This window comes from Sciurus carolinensis, chromosome 15, assembly GCF_902686445.1.
Source record: "Sciurus carolinensis chromosome 15, mSciCar1.2, whole genome shotgun sequence".
NCBI classification, from domain to species: domain Eukaryota; kingdom Metazoa; phylum Chordata; class Mammalia; order Rodentia; family Sciuridae; genus Sciurus; species Sciurus carolinensis.
In genome coordinates, this window is record NC_062227.1 from 68,537,243 (window position 1) to 68,555,702 (window position 18,460).

The 18,460-nt window shown below is 37.5% G+C and overlaps 1 protein-coding gene and 1 long non-coding RNA gene across 2 annotated transcripts in view; one reads left to right on the top strand and one right to left on the bottom strand.

The window, feature by feature from the left end:
* Phlpp1 (PH domain and leucine rich repeat protein phosphatase 1) overlaps positions 1-18,460 on the top strand; it is a 215,675-nt gene that overhangs the window by 178,798 nt on the left and 18,417 nt on the right. Inside the window, exons 11-13 of the mRNA XM_047526484.1 lie at positions 8,925-9,125; positions 10,775-10,937; positions 15,542-15,672. Of these exons, the coding sequence (XP_047382440.1) occupies positions 8,925-9,125; positions 10,775-10,937; positions 15,542-15,672 (495 nt within the window). The remainder of the gene's footprint in view (positions 1-8,924; positions 9,126-10,774; positions 10,938-15,541; positions 15,673-18,460) is intronic.
* Positions 10,017-12,615, bottom strand: LOC124965502 (uncharacterized). Its single transcript, XR_007105187.1, has 3 exons — positions 12,562-12,615; positions 10,525-10,566; positions 10,017-10,346 (listed from the first exon to the last, which is right to left on the bottom strand). It is a non-coding gene; the product is annotated as an uncharacterized LOC124965502 (long non-coding RNA).

Genomic DNA, 18,460 nt, shown 5'->3' on the forward strand with positions numbered 1-18,460 from the left:
GATTTAGTATCTTATGGTCAAGAGAATTTAGGTCTGTTGGATAAACTAGCAGATATTCTAATCTAGACCGTACTGGCCTGGATTTTCCATATTGCCTCTTTCTGCTTTTAGTTGAGGATTTTCTTAATGGAAATCCTGAAAAAGTTTGAGATAATTGGTTGTGATCAACAGATGGGCAAGGGAAAGGTAGGTAATTCTGCGTGGGTCACCAGAGTGGATGAGGCGCTGTTAGAGATACTGCCATCCTTCTGTTCCTTTCTGAAATCTTGGCAGTGACTCCCTGTCCAGTCAGCATCTGCACACAAATTTGATATGGCCAGACAGCTTCTTCAAATGGAATTTCCCTGATTGACAAAGCCAACATGGATGCTCTTAAAGGAGAGTTACAGCTCCATGTTGTGGGCGGGCATCGGGGTCTGTTTTTATCCCTGGTTGGAGCAGTACAAGGTATTTTCAGTGGCAGGAGTTGAGGGTAGTGCACCAAATGTGGTTCATGGTAATTGCTCATTTGTATTTATTAAGTATCCCCAGAGCATTAGTCACACTATAAACCATAAGTTTTAGTGACTCAGAACATGTGTAAATATCAAAGGGACTAAAAGGGAACAGAAAATCTAGAAGAGTGCGATCGATCGAGCATGACAACTGATGCATTTTGGCAAAGACAGATATTTCTGGCATATTGAAGAACTAATTTGCCTAACTGTTTTTGTTTTTTGTTTTTGTTGTTGTTGTTGTTTTTAATGAAGAGAGTTGCCTTGTGACATTCTGGTGTTTTGAGAGCCATGGTAGACTTTAGAAGAGTATTTTTTAAAGCATGTTTTCAGAATCCCTTAGAGAATTAATGAAACACGAGTACTCCTGGCTCTGATCTCACTTTTACTTACATAGACTTTAGGGGGATAGCCTGGGAATCAGCATGTTTACAAGGCGTCCCCACTGTGTGGTTCCAGTTGAGAGGGTCCACTACACACACTGAAGGCTGAAGGTGACCTCAGGTGCTACTGCTGAAAAGCAGATTTACATAAAAGAAGAATTTTAATAGAAAAATTGTGAACCTGTAGTTTATTTCTGGATATCAAATATATCTCATCTCTTCCTTTTATTGTGTGTTTCTCAAATATCATGAAGTAGTGGTTCTTAGCCTTGTTACATCAAAATCAGCTGACTAGTTTTTCAAAACTAGAGAATCGGTTGGTGGGGTTTAGCACACTGTGAAGAAGAGAGTTTCCATCCACTCCCCACTGACACGATCCCCTCAGTTCTGGGGAAGGGAAGGGTGGAGCCTTGGAGAACAGACAATTATGTGATCTCACCAGGGTTAGATTCTAGTGACAAACTCCATGTGTTGTTAACCAGAACAAACAGGAAGGGTTTATCCAGAGGTCCTGCGCACTCCTGAGTTCAGCTGTGAACCTGGGACCTGAGAAGAGCACAGGCTCAGGTTGTCAGAAGTGTTGCCAGTGCCGAGGGCTGCTTGGTCACCCCTACCACCACTTCTCTGGTGCTCCCCAAATGGGTGAGGTGGGCAAGTTTGCTCCACTGCTGGTGGTGGGGCATTTCCATCTATCCCAGGAAACCACTAGAGTACATTAAAAGGGGTTTTTGTCCTGAAACGATTCTCAACTTGGCGAGATTTCTTTTAGATTTCGAGGCCTCTCCCTAACCCTGCTTACTAAGAGGGTTGAAGAGGAGAATGTGCTCTAATGAAAACTCCCTAGGTGATTGTGAGGTGCACCAGATCGTGAGCTGCCAATCTAGGGCATCTTCTGTGAGAACTGTTGCTCCTTTAGCAGCAGAGGCTGAAGTGTAAATACCAAGAGAAATAAGTACCAGAGAGCAAGCAGTCTCCCACACTTCTCCATCTCTGCTTCACTCCGAGACTGTGTGCCCACTGAAGGTGGAATGAGAAGACAGTGGGAAAGATAGGAGGGAGGTGGCAGCAGGGCCAAGGTAGCCTACAACTACCATCCAAGGCTTAGGTGAAAGTGTGTATAATTTGAAGGGGTAGTATGCAGAAAAAGTACAGCTACTTAGAGAAAATTGACAGTTGGGTTGATAAAAGAGAAAAGAAGCAAAAGAGGAAAACAAAAGTTCACAATAAAGGTGAGCCAGAATATCAGAGGACACACCGTCCTTTCCTACTCTGCCCAAACAGAAGTCTCTCAGTGTTATGAGGTCTTTGCTTGCTGACAGTAATGGCATTATTAATATACAAATCCTGTGAATCAGCCTGATGCCATGGAAAGAAATAGGAAATAGAGACATCTGTATTATTAACCCTGAAATGCAAAAACAAAAAACAGCATGCATCTACTGTGCAATATTCTCCCCCACACTATTGTGAAGCCAAAGAAAACCGTAAGACAACATTCAAAGCAGAATTAAATATACTCAAATGAGCATGTTGGGATATAAAAACAGAAAATTGAGAAACTAAGAATAAAAATGGACAAACAAGAAAGAATGGAAAGATAAGTTTGAATTCATTTTGAATCCATAAAATGAAAGAGGGTAGTGATTATCTCAGAAATGAGTAATATATTACAAGGTGCCCAAGGGAGAATAGACCCAAATAAAAATTTAGTAAGGGACATTAAAGAAAGGCAGAAAAATGTAAGGAATGAAAATGAGGCAAAGAGAAATAAAAAGATAAGAGATAAAATAGTGAAAATGCAAGACAGATCAAACAGGAATAACATTTTATTATGAGCCCTTGAAGAGCAAAGACAAAACAATGGAACACAACTAGTATTCAGAATGGTAATCCAAGGAATTTTTCTACCAACAAAGAAAGTATCTTAAAGTGTATTTTAAAGGGACTATTGATTGATCGAGTGCCTGGAAAAACCAAAATTTTCAATTTTCAGATTTATTTTGGTAAAACTACTAGATTCAGAAGATTAACATCCTTAAGTATATCAAGAAAAAAGGTCAAATAATTTAAAAAGGCAAATAATGTAGACTCATGAGATTTCTCAAAAACATACAAAGCAAGGTAATAGTTGAGCAATATTTTTTAAAAATTTGATTGAAGTATGACCCCAGATTTTTATATCAAGCTAAATATTCTTTAAGACTTGAGTTATAGAAATCTAGTTGAAAATAATGAAAAAGAGAAAAAGAATTGGAAAGTTAAAGAATAGAAATGCAAAACTGACCACAAAAGAGTAATATTTATATATAAGTCCTTGAAGAATAAAGGCACAACAATGGAAGAGAACTAATATTTAAAACTGTATTCCATTATATTCCTCTAGCAGTAAACACAGATCTCAAAGTTTTTTTAAAAAAAGTGATGAGCCAGATAGTGATTATATAAAAATCCAAAGAACTATGATCATTTAATAAGGTAGAAATGCAAGGTGACTACTAGAAAAAACTCCCTAAATAAAAATATATATATATATATTAAAGAAGAAAAGAATGTACATTTTATAGAGAGGAAAATAACAAATATATATAAATATGAAACAGTAGGACAGTTGCGACCGAACATCAGATATATCAATATATATGATTGAACTTAACTCCCTTCAAATATGGAAATAGTCCATGTCCATTACCTGATAAATGAGTGAACAAAATGAGGTGTATGCTTATGTGAATTATGAATAATATCTTAATAAAATTGTTAATTGAAAAAGAAAAAGTAGGTATTGAGGGTTACTTCCTTACACACCATGATTCTGAAAGCACTTTCTTAATAGGAAAACATCAGTGCTCTAAGATCGGTGACAAGACAAGGATGTCCACTATTTACATTGTTATTCAGTATTTTACTAGACATACCAGTCACACATTAAAACAAAAAAAAAAATCAGAGACATGAGACTCGATGAAGAAGAGATACACCATCTGTATTTGCACTTAAATGATAGAATACTTGAAAACCCTAAAATTGTTGATAAATGAACCCAAACAAGAAAACATCATAGTAACTTATCAGGATATAAATTAATATGCAAGTCAGGCACAGTGACTTGGGAGTCTGAGGCAGGAGGATCAAGAGTGCAAAGCCAGCTTCAGCAAAAGCAAGGCACTAAGTAACTCAGTGAGAACCTGTCTCCAAATAAAATACAGAATAGATCTGGGAATGTGGCTCAGTGGTCGAGTGCCCCTGAGTTCACTCCCTGGTTCCCCTCTCCCCAAAGAAAAGAAGTATGCAGAAACCTTCGCATACATAAGACATGGGCTGGGGATGTATCTCAGTGATAAAACACCTGGTCTTAATCCCCAGCCTTCTAGCCCCAAAATAGTAGTTGTTTGCTGTGGTATATGCCTGTAATCCCAGCTACTTAGGAGGCTGAGGCAGGAGGATCCAAAGTTTGAGCCCAACCTGGGTAATTTAGTGTCTCAAAATAGAATAAATAAAAAAAGGCTGGGGATGAAGCTTAGTGGAATGCTTGCCTATCATGTATGAGGCTTAGGGGTTCACATGTACTGTAAAAAAAAAAAGTATGGAAAACATCAGTGTGAATCAGTAACCTTAGTTAAGTTTCATGAAACTTGTTTCCGTTACATATGTATATGTTACATGTATAGTGTGGCTGGTCATGCAAAATGTATTTTGTACTTTTAGTTACCATCATAAAATGTTAAAAAGCCCCTGCCTTAACTGTCAGCCTTGTGAAGATAGAAGAGATTGTCAAAAGTGCTGTGTTATAAAAGTGAGCAATAAGAAATTACAATGGTTTGTTTGATACTTCTGGGAATGTTTTGGGGACAGAAATCAGGGAATTGTTTGTGTTGTTGTTTTGTTCTTGTTGTGGTTACTTGAGATTGAACGCAGGGACACTTTACCACTGAGGTATACCTCAGTTTTTATTTTTTATTTTGAGTCGGGGCCTCACTAAGTTGCTGAGGGTCTTGCTGAATTGCTGAGTCCAGCCTCAAACTTCTGATTCTCCTACTTCAGCCCCTGAGTATTGGGATTATAGATGTGTGCCTCTGTGCCTAGCTCAAGGGAATTGTCTAAAAGTAAGAGTTGTGCTTGGTTTGGATAGTCTCAACCATTTGGATTTTTTTAATGGAATACAAATCCTAGCACTGATCTCCAGGAAAATTATTTAAATACAGAATACCTGGCATGCCTACAAATTGTAAATCTATTACGGTACCAAAGCCTGTGATCTTTTCAGGGACAGAATCAGGCTGTAAAATTCTAAGGGTGTATGGAAATTTCTAAAAAGCAAACAGGATAAAACAGCAACCCAGATGAGCCAGATGGACATGGTGTGCCAAGGCAGAGGGACACAGCAATTGCTCCAGAGCAGGAAGTGGATTTGTCTCTGCTCATATGGGTGACATCTCAAGTGCTCTTGGGCAGGAGCTGTATCTCTTTTTTCTGACTTTTGTACTTCCTGCTAAGAAAAGGTTTTGAACACCATACTGTTGATTAACTTCTTTAATAATTGAATTTGAAGTGCTGTGTGCACTTGAATTTGAAGTGCTATGTGCACATGATCTTCAGGTTCTCAGCAGGTGCCCTGCCTGACCTCCAGCTATTTTGGAGAAAGGGGCCTGTGAAAATGTCTTCATGAAAAGGTTTTTTTATTATTTTATTTTTTAATATTTGAGGTTTGGAGAGAGATGTATTAGGGAATAATAGACTGTTGCAGGTGATGGAATATGGGATTTATTTCTGGTTGTGCCACTAAGTTACTGTTTAACCATTGCCAAGCAGTTCAAATTTCTCAGCCTTTGTGTGTGACTTCTTTAATATATGAGGGATTACCTCTGGGAAGAGGGAGCATCTGATAAGATAGAAAATAGGGAAGAGCTGTGGTTTCAGCAAAGCACTTTACAAATGAAAGAAGCAGTACCATTTTCTGCTTTTTCTCTAATAAGAAGAGTGTTGCTTAGTGAGAAGGATTATATGGTTGAAACATTTTTTGGCACATTAAACAGTCTTTTTACAAAAAAAAAAAAAAAAAAAAAAAAAAGATCTGTAAGGGAGAAGCTTAAGAATAGTTACTGCATCAGTGACTTGTGACCAAACCCAGGTCTTTAGGAATGTTGCTTTCTTATAGGGTTGAAGGCAGGGAGTGGGAGTATGGAGCCTATCTATTGACTAAACAGTTATCCATACTGTTAAAATTTTGCACATCTCAAGTAGTTAATCCTGGTGGAAGGATGACACTTAGTCCACTAAATCAGTTTACTTTGTCTCTTCCTGAAATGTTGTAAGATTGAGGAGAGAACGTTTTAAGAGAATGGGCATTGAATTTAACTTTTCTGAGACCATTAGAATTGAAAATCTTGTTAGTCCAATTGTTTGCTCTTGGACTATTAACCAACACAGTGACTCAGTCAGCCTGCATATGGTTGAGATGGCACCGTGTACTTTCAGTTAACTTAGTTTCATTTCCTGGAGAAGTACAATGCAGGCTTTTCCCCTCCTAATTTACCATTGAGAATATATATAGTTCATTAAGTATGGGCAAATTTCAGAAAGAGGATAGGGTGGCGAGAAATCATTTCTGAAGTTGCTTTCAAGCCTTCCTTCAGATAATTCAATGGGTTTTCAAAGTGCCTTAGACAGCTTTAGAGGTGAGCATTGACTTGTCAGTGTTTTTAAGGCAATATTTTGGGCTTTTCTGGCTTTAAAGTATTCTCTTGCTTCTCTCTTCGTTTCTTTACTTATTTCCCAGAGAATTGTATTTTAATGAGGTTGCCAGATGATTTCCCAGCTGCCCCTAGTCCAAGATACTTCAGGGCAATACAAATGTATTTCTTATGTTTTAATTTATTCTAATTCTACAGTGAAGAAATTCTTAATAGGATATTTAAGTCAGGTGGTTTAAATGGGGCCTGAAGACATAGTCTCACAAAAATACGTAAAAGAACTGTTGTGATGAAACTGGCTTCCTTCCTAATTCTAAACCATTTCATAAATTGTATCAATGACCTTTATTTTCTTCTCTGTAGCACATATGACTGTAATTTCCCATGACTATTTATGGTCTGTACAGCCCTTCTTTTAACTTCCCTTCTTCTTCTTTTTTTTTTTTTAATGTCAATGGAATACGGGTTTTTTAAATGGAAAATGTTCTATTTTGGGGAAGCTGCTTTTCCTCAGATAAGTGGTGGAGTTGGTACGTGTGTGTAAGTGTGGGGAATGTGCAAAATTATAGAATGTTAGATGAGTAGATTGAGAGCTTGGAATGAGGCCTGAGGAGGACTCCTAATATAAAGCCTTCTTTTAATCTAAGATTAAAATAACTACTTGGTGTTTCCTTATTCACCCTTTTAAAGGAAGATTTTATTCTTTTTTCTTAACATGCAGCAGAATAGTCCTAAATCTTTGCTGAAACTTCAAACCCTAGTGATTTTGAACTGGGAATGGTGTGGAAGGCGAGGCAGGCCGGCCCCAGGACACAGTGAGCCCTGTGCGCTGAGCGCTCGCCCTTTTCTGTTGCTGCAGCTGCACTGTTGGACATCCTTTGAGGTGGGAGGGCCGCCTCTGCCTCAGGCCATGGCCAGTCGGCCTCTGCTCTGTCCTTCCTGATCTTTTGGAGTGATTTAGAACCCCATCTCAAATATTCTCTTCCAATTCCCATGTATGCATTTGTGAATTTAACTGTTTTACAATATCTGGAAGGATTTTGATGGCTCTCATTATCTTAGGAGTAAAACTGTTCTTTGTGTTTTATCCATTCTTCATTTCATCATCTGGAAACTGGCAGAACATATATTGTCTTGTTTGCTTGTATTAATACACATTTTATTGAAGTATAATATAAATACAGAAAAGTAACCAAATCCTAAGCTTAGCAGTTGATGACTTTTCTCAATGTGACACACACCCAGACCCAGATGGTAGAGACGTTAGACACCCCTCCTGGAGGCTGCTTCCCTCCCACCTGAGTCACCCCCACCCCAACTTGTGTCTCGGGAGATTCATTTTCCCTGACTTCGGACTTCATGGTGACGGAATGTCCCATGGTGTCTGACTTTTCTCAGGAGCTCAGCCTTTCGTTTGAGATTCATCGTGTTAATGCTGTGGTTGTAATTCTTCTTTCTCACTGCTGCGTATGTTCCATTATTTTACTCCAGAGCACATTACCTCATGCAGTTATGAATGCATGGCAGTACCATGTGGTTTAGACATTATGCTGAAAAGGACTTAGTCACTGTGTCGTTTAGTCATATTATGATCTATACCAAATTGTTTTATTACTCTAAGAACCCCTTTATTTAAGAAAAAAATAGGCAATTGTTTTTCTCTTCCTTAAATCAGAGTATTAACTTTTCCATATCACTTTTCTTTCTACTCCCTATGAGCTATAAAAATAATCACTTCCTTTTACCTTTGTGCTTCCATAAAAATTGATTTATATGTCCCCTTTTTTTAATTGGTACCAGGGATTGAACCCAGAGGCACTTACCACTGAGTTACATCCCCAGCCCCTTTTTTTCTCTCTTTCTCTATATTTTTTATTTATTAGAGCTTTATGGTTATACATATCAGTTGGGTTCATCCCAGTGAACTCACACATGCATACAAATCAATTTCAGTTCGTGATTTCCCTGTTCCCTCCCATCCTCGCCCCCATTTTTTTCCCCTCTATTTTTTGAGACAAGGTTTCACTTAATTGCTAAGGGTCTTGCCAAGTTGCTGAGACTGGTTTTGAACTTGCAGTCCTCCAGCTTCTACCTCTGTAGTCACTGTGCTGGGCCAATTTGTATCTTTTTGTATGTAACACACATATGTAACTATTGTGTTCATCATAGAAAGTAGTCAGGGATTCACATGCCTACTAAATTGAGTTCTTTGAAGCCAGGATCTGTCTTTTCATCCGTGTTTCTAAACCCAGCTTTCAGTACACCTGGTATCAGGCAAGGAGCTTCTAAGTTTGTTGAAGGTTCTTAACTAGAGCTCTGACTTATCAATGGGGTTTTATTGCATTTTGTCATTGTAGCCTGAGATTTCTGAATGCATCTGCAAACAAACTGGAAACCCTTCCTCCAGCCACACTTTCTGAAGAGACAAACAGTATCTTACAGGAGTTGTATTTGACAAACAACAACCTGACAGATAAGTGTGTGCCCTTGTTAACAGGACACCCCCGTCTGAAGATCCTTCACATGGCTTATAACCGACTTCAGAGTTTTCCAGCAAGGTAAATGGAGGGTTGTAAAGTGATGTTTTTGGTTGCATTTCTACAAATGAATTCATAGGAGGGGGAAAGATACAAGCTGAAATGTTTCACAGGTATTAAAAAAAGCTTGTTTCTCCCTCATTCACAGTTCTTTTATACAAGCTGTGATTGTATTCCCTAAACAAAATGTTTTGGGGCTGTTAACTCACTCTCTCCCTCTCTCTCTCTCTCTCTCTCTCTCTCTCTCTCTCTCTCTCTTTCTCTCTTGAGCAAATGGTTACAAATATTCCCCATGGTCAAGTCATTGTTTGGCCCCATTCTTTTTATGTTGAGAAATGGAAACTTGTTTGAGCCTGATTTCTGTTCCTTCTGTCATTTTTCACACTCCGTTAACCACTGGTTTCTCTATTTCTTTCAAAATATAAAGATAACGTACTCAAATAATATTCTTATGAATTCAGGCTGTTGTAGATGGACTACTTCACAGTCTATGTGTTAATGTTGTTCATAGTATGTCCTGATAGACTGTTCAGTGCTTACATCAAAAGACCTGATTTTATAAGGTAAAATCTTAGCTCCTGTTACATCTTAAGCATATATTTATTTTCAACATAAGCAAATAAGATGACCTTTAATATTTGAGAAGTGACAGAGAAATACCGCTTTTTTGCTAATTTTTTTAAGTGTATTGTGACAAATGTAACCATAGCTAAGTGACTCTAGTTGCGCATTGATTTATACTAACTGGGGGGTCTTGTGCTTTCTGGAGTAGAGAGTGGCTCTTCGGAGTAGTTGGTGCTGTACTATTTATGAAGGTGAAGGTGTTGTTTTGTCCTCCAAACTTGTGGAGAAGGCACGAGACCCTGATTCTAGTATTTTTCTTTATTTGGTTACTTCGTTAATGAATTAAGATTGTAGATGATGATTGAACAATAAAAAACGTTCTTAAATGAAAGTGGTAAGTTACATTAGAAAATGTTACTAAGGTAAGGTTGGAGAGATGCCTTCTTTGTGGATGTTTAGCAGGAGTTGAGAGAAATGTCTTTTGGGTCCAGTTTGAATCTAGTTTGAATTTGGGCCTTGACAGATGATCAGAATGACTTTAGACATATCCCTTCTCCTTACCACCACCTTGTGATCTTGAACAGTGTCAGAGAAATTCTGGATGTGGGGTTTGAGGAGGAAAGCATATCTTAATAGGAGCTATTGCTCTGTTCCCACGTCACTTTGGGTTTTCATTGCCTATACAAAGAAATAATGCACTCAGACTAAGTTTTCTTAAAAGCAGTTATGTGGATTAATGATGACTTTTGACCCATTTAAATAGGATTTACTTTGGAGTTCAGATTAAGCTGCAGAGCAACCTGATTGTTGCCAGGGAAACACACAGATTTTTAGGAGATAAAGGACATCCACTTACTTTCTTCTTGCCAGTTTGAAGAGTTGAAGTTAAGTTGTTGTTCTATAATAGGAAAGGAGGTGACAGAATACTTCAATGCCCAAAACCAATGATGAAAAATTGATGTTTATGAAAATTACTAGTAAAACTTAATCTTTAAAGTCATAATAAATTGCTCTTTTGTTTCTCATTTTGTGTGTATGTGTGCATTTATAAATTGCCTTATCATTATTTTATAACTCCTTCCCTGATGGATTTTTCTCTTTTTCAGTAAAATGGCAAAACTGGAGGAACTCGAAGAAATTGACATCAGTGGGAATAAACTGAAAGCCATTCCAACAACTATTATGAACTGTAGGCGCATGCACACTGTGATTGCTCACTCCAATTGCATTGAAGTTTTCCCTGAAGTTATGCAGCTGCCAGAAATCAAGGTATGTGGGTTGATTTCATAAATTGTAGGTTACAGGTCAGCAAAGAAAGTTGACTTCCCTAATTCATCAATGAATTTGATTCACAGTGGTCCTCGCTCCAGCCTTGCTCCAAAAGGCTACACTTTTGAGTCAGTAGAGTTCAAAACAAAATACTGGACTGGATGTTCAGGCAGTTTGTATTCCTGGGCTTTGTCCCTAACCATTGGAATGACATGAGGCTATCCACATAGCCACTCAATTCTCCTTCTCCATCTGTCCAGTAGTATTGGTGTTGCTTTTTTCCAGGGCACTTAGTGCCTCGAAAGATGAGTCAGTTGTGAGAACAGTTTGAAAAAGTTAATAGTAACTCACTGCCAGCCCCTAGCTCACCTAAATTAAATATCATGCACCATCCATAGGGCCAGTCAGAATTAGAATGAGATATGTTCCATCCTTGTATAAATATATCAAAATGGACTCTTCTGTCATATATAACTAATAGGAACCAATAAAATAAATAAGTTATTATTTTAAAAAGTGGTAGTTATCTTGTTCTAGAAGTTTGAATTGATATTTTAATGTTTCCCATGTGAAAATCTTTTTTAAGTTGCAGTATAAGTATTTATATACATTTAAACTTTTCAAAAAAAATTCCTGATAAATACGCCTCTGAAAATCATGCAAAATGAACCCTTGAGTATATTTTTAATGGAAAAAGATACATTTCTAGGATATAATATTCCAGTCTATATTAAAATATTATTATTGAGTTAATACCCCTAAATTTATAATAAAATACAATAGTTATTAATTGTAAAGTATCTTGTAAAGGTATTAAGTTCGTTTCAGTTATGAAAACTTAGACCTGGAGTGTAGCTCAGTGGTAGGGCATTTTCCTGACATGTTTGGACCCTTGGGTTCAATCTTTATCCTCCAAAAAAATATTAATAATAACAATAAATAGAATAGACCTCTGTCTGGATACCAGTTATCTCTCAATCAACTAACGAGAAAACATGATCCACATGACCACTTAAACCAAACTTGGCTTGATTAGACCTGGACCTGATTCACGCCAAGGCCACTAGTAACTGACAAACCCCAGAGATGCCAAGAGGGTATGGCACTTGGTTCTTCCTCCGGGTCCTCCACTGAACTGCATCATGGCCACATTGATAATGTAGTAGTTTCGCCCCCAAACCCAAGCTTTTAGTTTGGTAATTTCTAGTTAGAGACTTACTATAACCCTTTTGAAAGTGTGTTGTAAGCAGACAAAGTACGTTTTGAGCAATGGAAACATGGCAAATAAAATTTGTGATGTGGGATTTAAAAAGCAACTTCTTTGTATCAAAGTCTATGTTCTTGTGACTTAAATTACTGGGTGACCATCCTTTACAGTGTTGTACCTTTTCTTAAGGAAGAGTCTTTTCATGTTTTTTGTTTAGTTTGCAGTAATAAACTGCTTAGGTACATTGGGTGAGCTCATCTCTATAATCTGTTTTAACTGGGTAATAGAGTATTAGTGTTTTTAATATGTCATACTTTCGAGGGCAATGGCAATTGTAAGTTGAAAAAATAAACAGCCCTCCCTTTGGGCACAGTTCAGCTCTCAATCAGTTAGAAAGGAAAGCAATCCCAGACTCACCTCGTGGGCCGGACTTGGCATGGCTGGATGCAGGCAAGCCCTGTTTGTTGTTCTGTAAAGTGCAACAAAAGAGAGACTATTAGCTTGGACATAAAAACACAAAGAATGAGGGGAGATGGCTGGGTTGGAATGGACAGAAGAAAAAAGACTGAATGTTTGGGAAATGAAGACAGATCAGAGACCCGTTAGGTGTCAACTGGGTGGACTAGTTGACCTAGTAGACTCACAGTTACTCCCCAGACTGAAACCAGGAACAGTCACTCTGGTCCTGGAATCAGATTATGTAATAGTCATTCAGGAACTCTTCTAGCAGTCAAGGAGTCTTGTGTCAATTCCTTTTATGGAACAGGGCAAACAGTGTCTATCAGGAGGTGGCCATGGGAACCAATTTGATTCCTGCTTCTTGCTTCCTGCTTCACAAGGAACAGATTAGTAGGAAACCCAAGACTGTATAGTCTCACTCTTTCAAAATTGACATACTTAAACTGGGTTTGATGAAACTAGTTTTTATGAAAGATGAGGGCAAAGGATCTTTATAGAAGTTTGGTAGGCGGGTTGAAGGGCAGTTGGGAGCAACTGAGAAACAAATGGGGTGTGACTGTGTGTAGTAAACCACATCAGGGAAATCACTCTGGAGTTCAAACCCCAGTACTGGGGGGCAGGGAAGAGAAAGGGAGGGAGACATCCCTTGACAGCAGTGTGAGGAGTGGATCTGAGGGAGGCCAGACTGAAAATAAAGTTGGGGATGCAGTTATAGTCCTCCAGGGGAAATGTGGTGTGGGTCAGAACCAGGGTAGCCAAACTGGATGGACAGATGGGCACTGGCTGCAGTGAATCATTCAGAGAAGCATGGGAGCAGATGGGCCTGTGTGGGGAGATGGTGTGGAAGCTCATCTCTTACGATTACATGTACCAATATTATCTTTAAATAATCACCCTCTGAGCTCATGTTATCTACAGAACTCTGAAAGTTTAAATCTTTGGTAACATTAAAAGTTGTTTTTAGCAATTGCATTAAATTCTTTGTTGCTCTAGAGTGTCTTTAGACCTTACACCATAAGACATTCACTGATTCCTGAATTTGTCGGTCACTACATCCTAAACTGCCCATACCTATTAGTCCTTTAGATCACATTCCATCACTGTCAGTAGGTTGATTACATTTACCCCCATCTGTTGTCTCACTGTGCTGATGTGTACTGGCTGTGCTGGCAACAGAGCCCATTATTAACCATTATTCTCTATTTTCATTAAAATCTGACTGACTGTTCATACAGCCGTTATTTATAATGGTAAAAGGCGATAACTATTTCCCTCTTATTAGCGTTTAGGTTAAGTGACTTAATAACATCTACTGAAAGTATGGGGCTGTTAAAAGGATGTTATCTTAGGCTGTTCAAACTGCTATAACAAAATACCTTAGGCTGGATAACTTATAAACAACATAACCTTATACCTAATAGTTGCAGAGACTGGGAAGTACAAGATCAAAGTTCCAACAGGTAACAAGAGTCCTTTCCTTGTAAATGGTGGTGTGGTGTCTTCACATGGCAGGAGGGGTGAACAGGCTCCTGGGTCTCCTTTTTAAGGACACTATCTGACTCATGAGGGCAGAGTCCTCATGACCTGATAACTTCGTAAAGGGCCCACCTCTTAAGACTGTCACATTGGGGATTAGATTTCAATGTATAAATTTGGAAGGACATTAGCATTCATAACATATAAGATGGAAACGAAGATAGGAAAAATGGTTGCAATAGAATAATAAAAGAGTGAATGAAATATAATGAAATTATACCTACATTTTAAGAATTTTTAAAAATATCAATAGTAAGGCTAATAAAAGAGAGGAACCCAGAATGCTAACAAGGTGTGTGTTGGGTGACAGATTTGAAGGCAAATCTTCTGAGCTTTCTGTTTTCTGAACTTTTAAAAATGTGTTTCTGATGCTCTTATAATAAAATGTAATTTCAAAGTGATATCATTTTATATCATTGTTTTTATTTGGGAGCCACAATATGTTGAAACATTTTGGTTAGAAGCACATATGAATTATGTAGTCTGAGAATATATTTCTCCAAAACTGTAGGTTTTCATTTTATCCACTCTCTATCCTTGCCTAATCCATAATAGATTTAAATTCTTTAAGAATTTTTTCAAGTAAAAGGAAGATGTTCTCCACTTTTTAAGATACTGAACTTCTTAGATAGAATTTCCCTTCTAACCATCTTGAGATGGTTAATAGGCTTTTAAAGTTTTGTTTTGTTTTCTTTTTTAATTGTAATAAGGTCCTAACTCAAGCCAGATCATTGAAAGCTCTGCACCCCATCCTGGTGAATCATGTGCTCCGTGTTCTTGAATCCAGAGCACTCATCGTTGCTCCCATGAATGATTCCTTCTCAGAACAGAAGGGCAGTACCTCTGTTTAGAATTCACCTGGCAGAACCTGTTGAGAGAGTTCAGATGTGTGTTGGATGTCTTGAGGACAAGATCCTTACTTGACCTATCCCTTCTTTTCTTACATAGTTTTTTGTTGTTGTTGTTGTTGTTAAATGATCTTCTCATTCTGAGTGTGTGTTCCCTGCCTTTTCCTTGTTTTGCATTTTTTGTTCTAAGAAGGTCCTTCAGAGTTCATTTTAATGTTGCAGCTGAAGCCCTCATGGCCATAATAGGCTCAGAGATTTTATAAGAGATTTGTAAGCGATAAGAACTCCTACATGAGGATCTTTCAATTAGTGCTTAATTTAAAATGTGGAGATGTAAATAGAAAAGATTGTGCATTTTTTGTGTTCTTCAAAGAAAGTGAAAAATTATTATTTATCAAAATCTGTTTTAAATGTGCATGGCAGAGTGGCAAATGAGCTGCTCTTTCTGTATTTGACCAGTTATTACATGGTTGAGCTGATTTGCCTGCAGAGGGTAAGAGTATAGAACTAAAGGATTTCCCCAGACCATCTCCTTGTTTCCGTTTGTTCCTCAGTGTGTGGACCTAAGCTGCAATGAGCTAACTGAAGTCACTTTGCCAGAAAACCTACCCCCCAAACTGCAAGAACTAGACCTGACTGGAAACCCCCGCCTTGCCCTTGATCACAAAACCCTGGAACTGCTGAAGTAAGTATTGTGTTAAGCACTGTGGTCCCACCTTTGTTCCCTGACAGTGGGATTTATAACCTGGTGAGAACGTGAAATAAAGTGGGAAGCCCCCGTAGACTCGATAGCTCTTGTCTGCTGTCCTAGCAGGATATAGAAGACCAGAGCACAAAGAACAGCCAAGATGTCAGTGGGAGTCTCAGCAGTCCCTCACACAAGGCTGGGATGCTTAATGCAATTGAGGAAGGATTTTGAAAGAGATGGATGATGTGGGAGTAATTGACAATTTGAAGCTAAAATTCAGATTATTTAAGCAAAACTGGGAATGTGAAACTTTAGCATCTAGATCCACTGAAGTTCTCTTTGTGTTTGGGAAAGAGTTCTTTGGCACTGCTTCATCCTCCATGTTGATAAAGAATTACAGGTTGAAGATTGCTAAAGGTAATATCAGTAGAGAAGATGTCTTTATGTGAATGCTCATCACAGAACTCTAAACGTCTGTTGGAAGAATTAAATAATTCTACTCCACAATTGAATATTATACTGTCATTAAAATCACAATGCTGGGGACTGGGACTGTAGCTCAGTGGCAGAGTGTTTCTGTAGCACATGCAAGGCACTGGGTTTGATCCTTTGCACCATATAGAAATAAACAAATACAATAAAGGCATGCTGTCCATTTATAACTACCAAAAAAATTCTTTTTAAAAAATCATGATGCTGACCTACATTCTAATAGGAAAGATCTCTATGATATATTAAGTGGAAAAGTTTACAAAGAAATTTGTACAGTATAAGCCCATTTTTTTACAAAATATATGTGTGCACCTTGGGTAAGTGTGCATGAATACAGCAAGAAAATGCCTGAAAGAATATGTAAAAAGTTTTTAATAGTATTTTTCTATGTATAATTGTATTATGGGTAGTCTTTATTTTCTTTAAACTTTTCTGGATTTTTAGGTTTTTGTAGTGTATCTTAAAATGGCAGCCTTGAACACTGACCCACATTAGTCCTTGTGCCTGTCATATATTCTTATACAGTATTGGAATATGTGTTGCTGAAAGTCCTCATCCTTTATCTCAGAAAAAAACTGACAAGAAGAATAGAATTATGGTGAATGGTCCATTAAAACTAACTTCAGTTTTGTGTGAGCCAAAACTTGAAGAACACTTACAGGGATTACTGGCTAGAATTGACCTAGTTAGTGCCTGTTTGTTGACATTTTAAGTACCAAACTGATTTTTGTGTCTAACTGAAGAACACTGCCCAGTAGAGTGTCCTGGAGAAGACAGGGAACCAGGGTCTTGCCACTCTTGATCAGGTATGAGAAACCTTGGCCTTTTTCCTTCAGTTTGTCCAGACCTCAGTGAGATCATCTGTATAATAAGAAATCTGGCCTGCATGATTTCTGAGGAACTTTGAAAGTCTAAGGGTACATGGAGTGTCAAAATATATTTCCATCTTCTTGATTATTTTTTATAAATATAAGAAATTTTTCCATTAAAAATAATTGAATCATGATTTGTTAATAAATAAAACTAGCTATTTGCAGAAAAAAAATTTTTATCTCATACCAAAATAAACCAAATTTATTTCCAGCTGAGTTAAATGAGTTAAATCTATAAAAAACAATAATTTTTAAAGTAAAAAGAAGTCATATGAATATATTCACAAGCTAGAAAGGACTTTTTAGGTCAAAAAATGGGAGAAAGTCTCAAGAAATCAATAAATATATATTGGCTTTGATGTTTATGTAGTATATGTGTTTATACCTAAATTTTATACATGAAAGTTTTACACATGAAAGTTTTTAAATTACCAAGAGTAAATTTAAAAGGCAAATGACAAACTAGAAACCTTGACCAAATAAAAAAGCATTAATATTTTTAATAGAAAATGCTCTTGTAAGTAAATAAGAAAACTACTCATTTGAGCAGAGACTTAAAAAAAATTTTAGTTAAAATACTTAACACTTTCCTCCTCAAGTTGGTCATGGTAGTGGAGTGCCAATGGGTATCGCTTTTCTTAAAAGCAACTGGTCTACTGTATCAGGCTTTTAAAAATATTCACATACTTAGACCAAGCTTCTTGACAGCAAAATTTTATTTTAAAAAAATAATCAGAAGTATAGTTTTCATTTTAAGCACGGGGATAGTCATTAGAATATTTCCAATTATATTTAGAATGAATATAAAGCAACTTGAGAAAATATGCGTGATGTAATTAGAAAAAAAGACGTGAAACCCTGGGGGGTGACTCCACCCCTTATACACACATAAACAAAATCTGTGAAGGTTTCTAGGGTAGCTGAACTCCTGTGGAGAAGGCCTTGTGCTCTCAGATCTTAGTAACAGACAATGAATCATATTCCTAAAAACGTTACCTTATGTTTAACATCTGGAAGGGTGTGGGTTCTTAATAAATTGCTTTAGAGGGTTGGCTTCTTAGTTCTATATGAGCCAGGGGAGTGCTTATGGGACCTCTCCTGTGGGACTGAACTCCTGCTCTTATTCTCAAACTCCTTTGAAGATGTCCAAGAGTGAACATACAGATTCCTTCTGATGACTGCTTAACCATGCTGTGGTTAGCTAGGCAGAGAAGTTAGTTGGTGCCTCACTAGAAAGGATCATTGAGTGGGGCAGGGAGGTTAAGGATTAATTTTTCTTTTAATGATCAGGATTGGAAATGGAGTTTTTTGTTTTGTTTTGTTTTGTTTGTTTGTTTGTTTTGAAGACTCTGAGTTCTATAAAAATTACCAGTATCTTTAGACATGATCCTTCACTTTTCCCTCGAGTTCAGAAAGGTAGG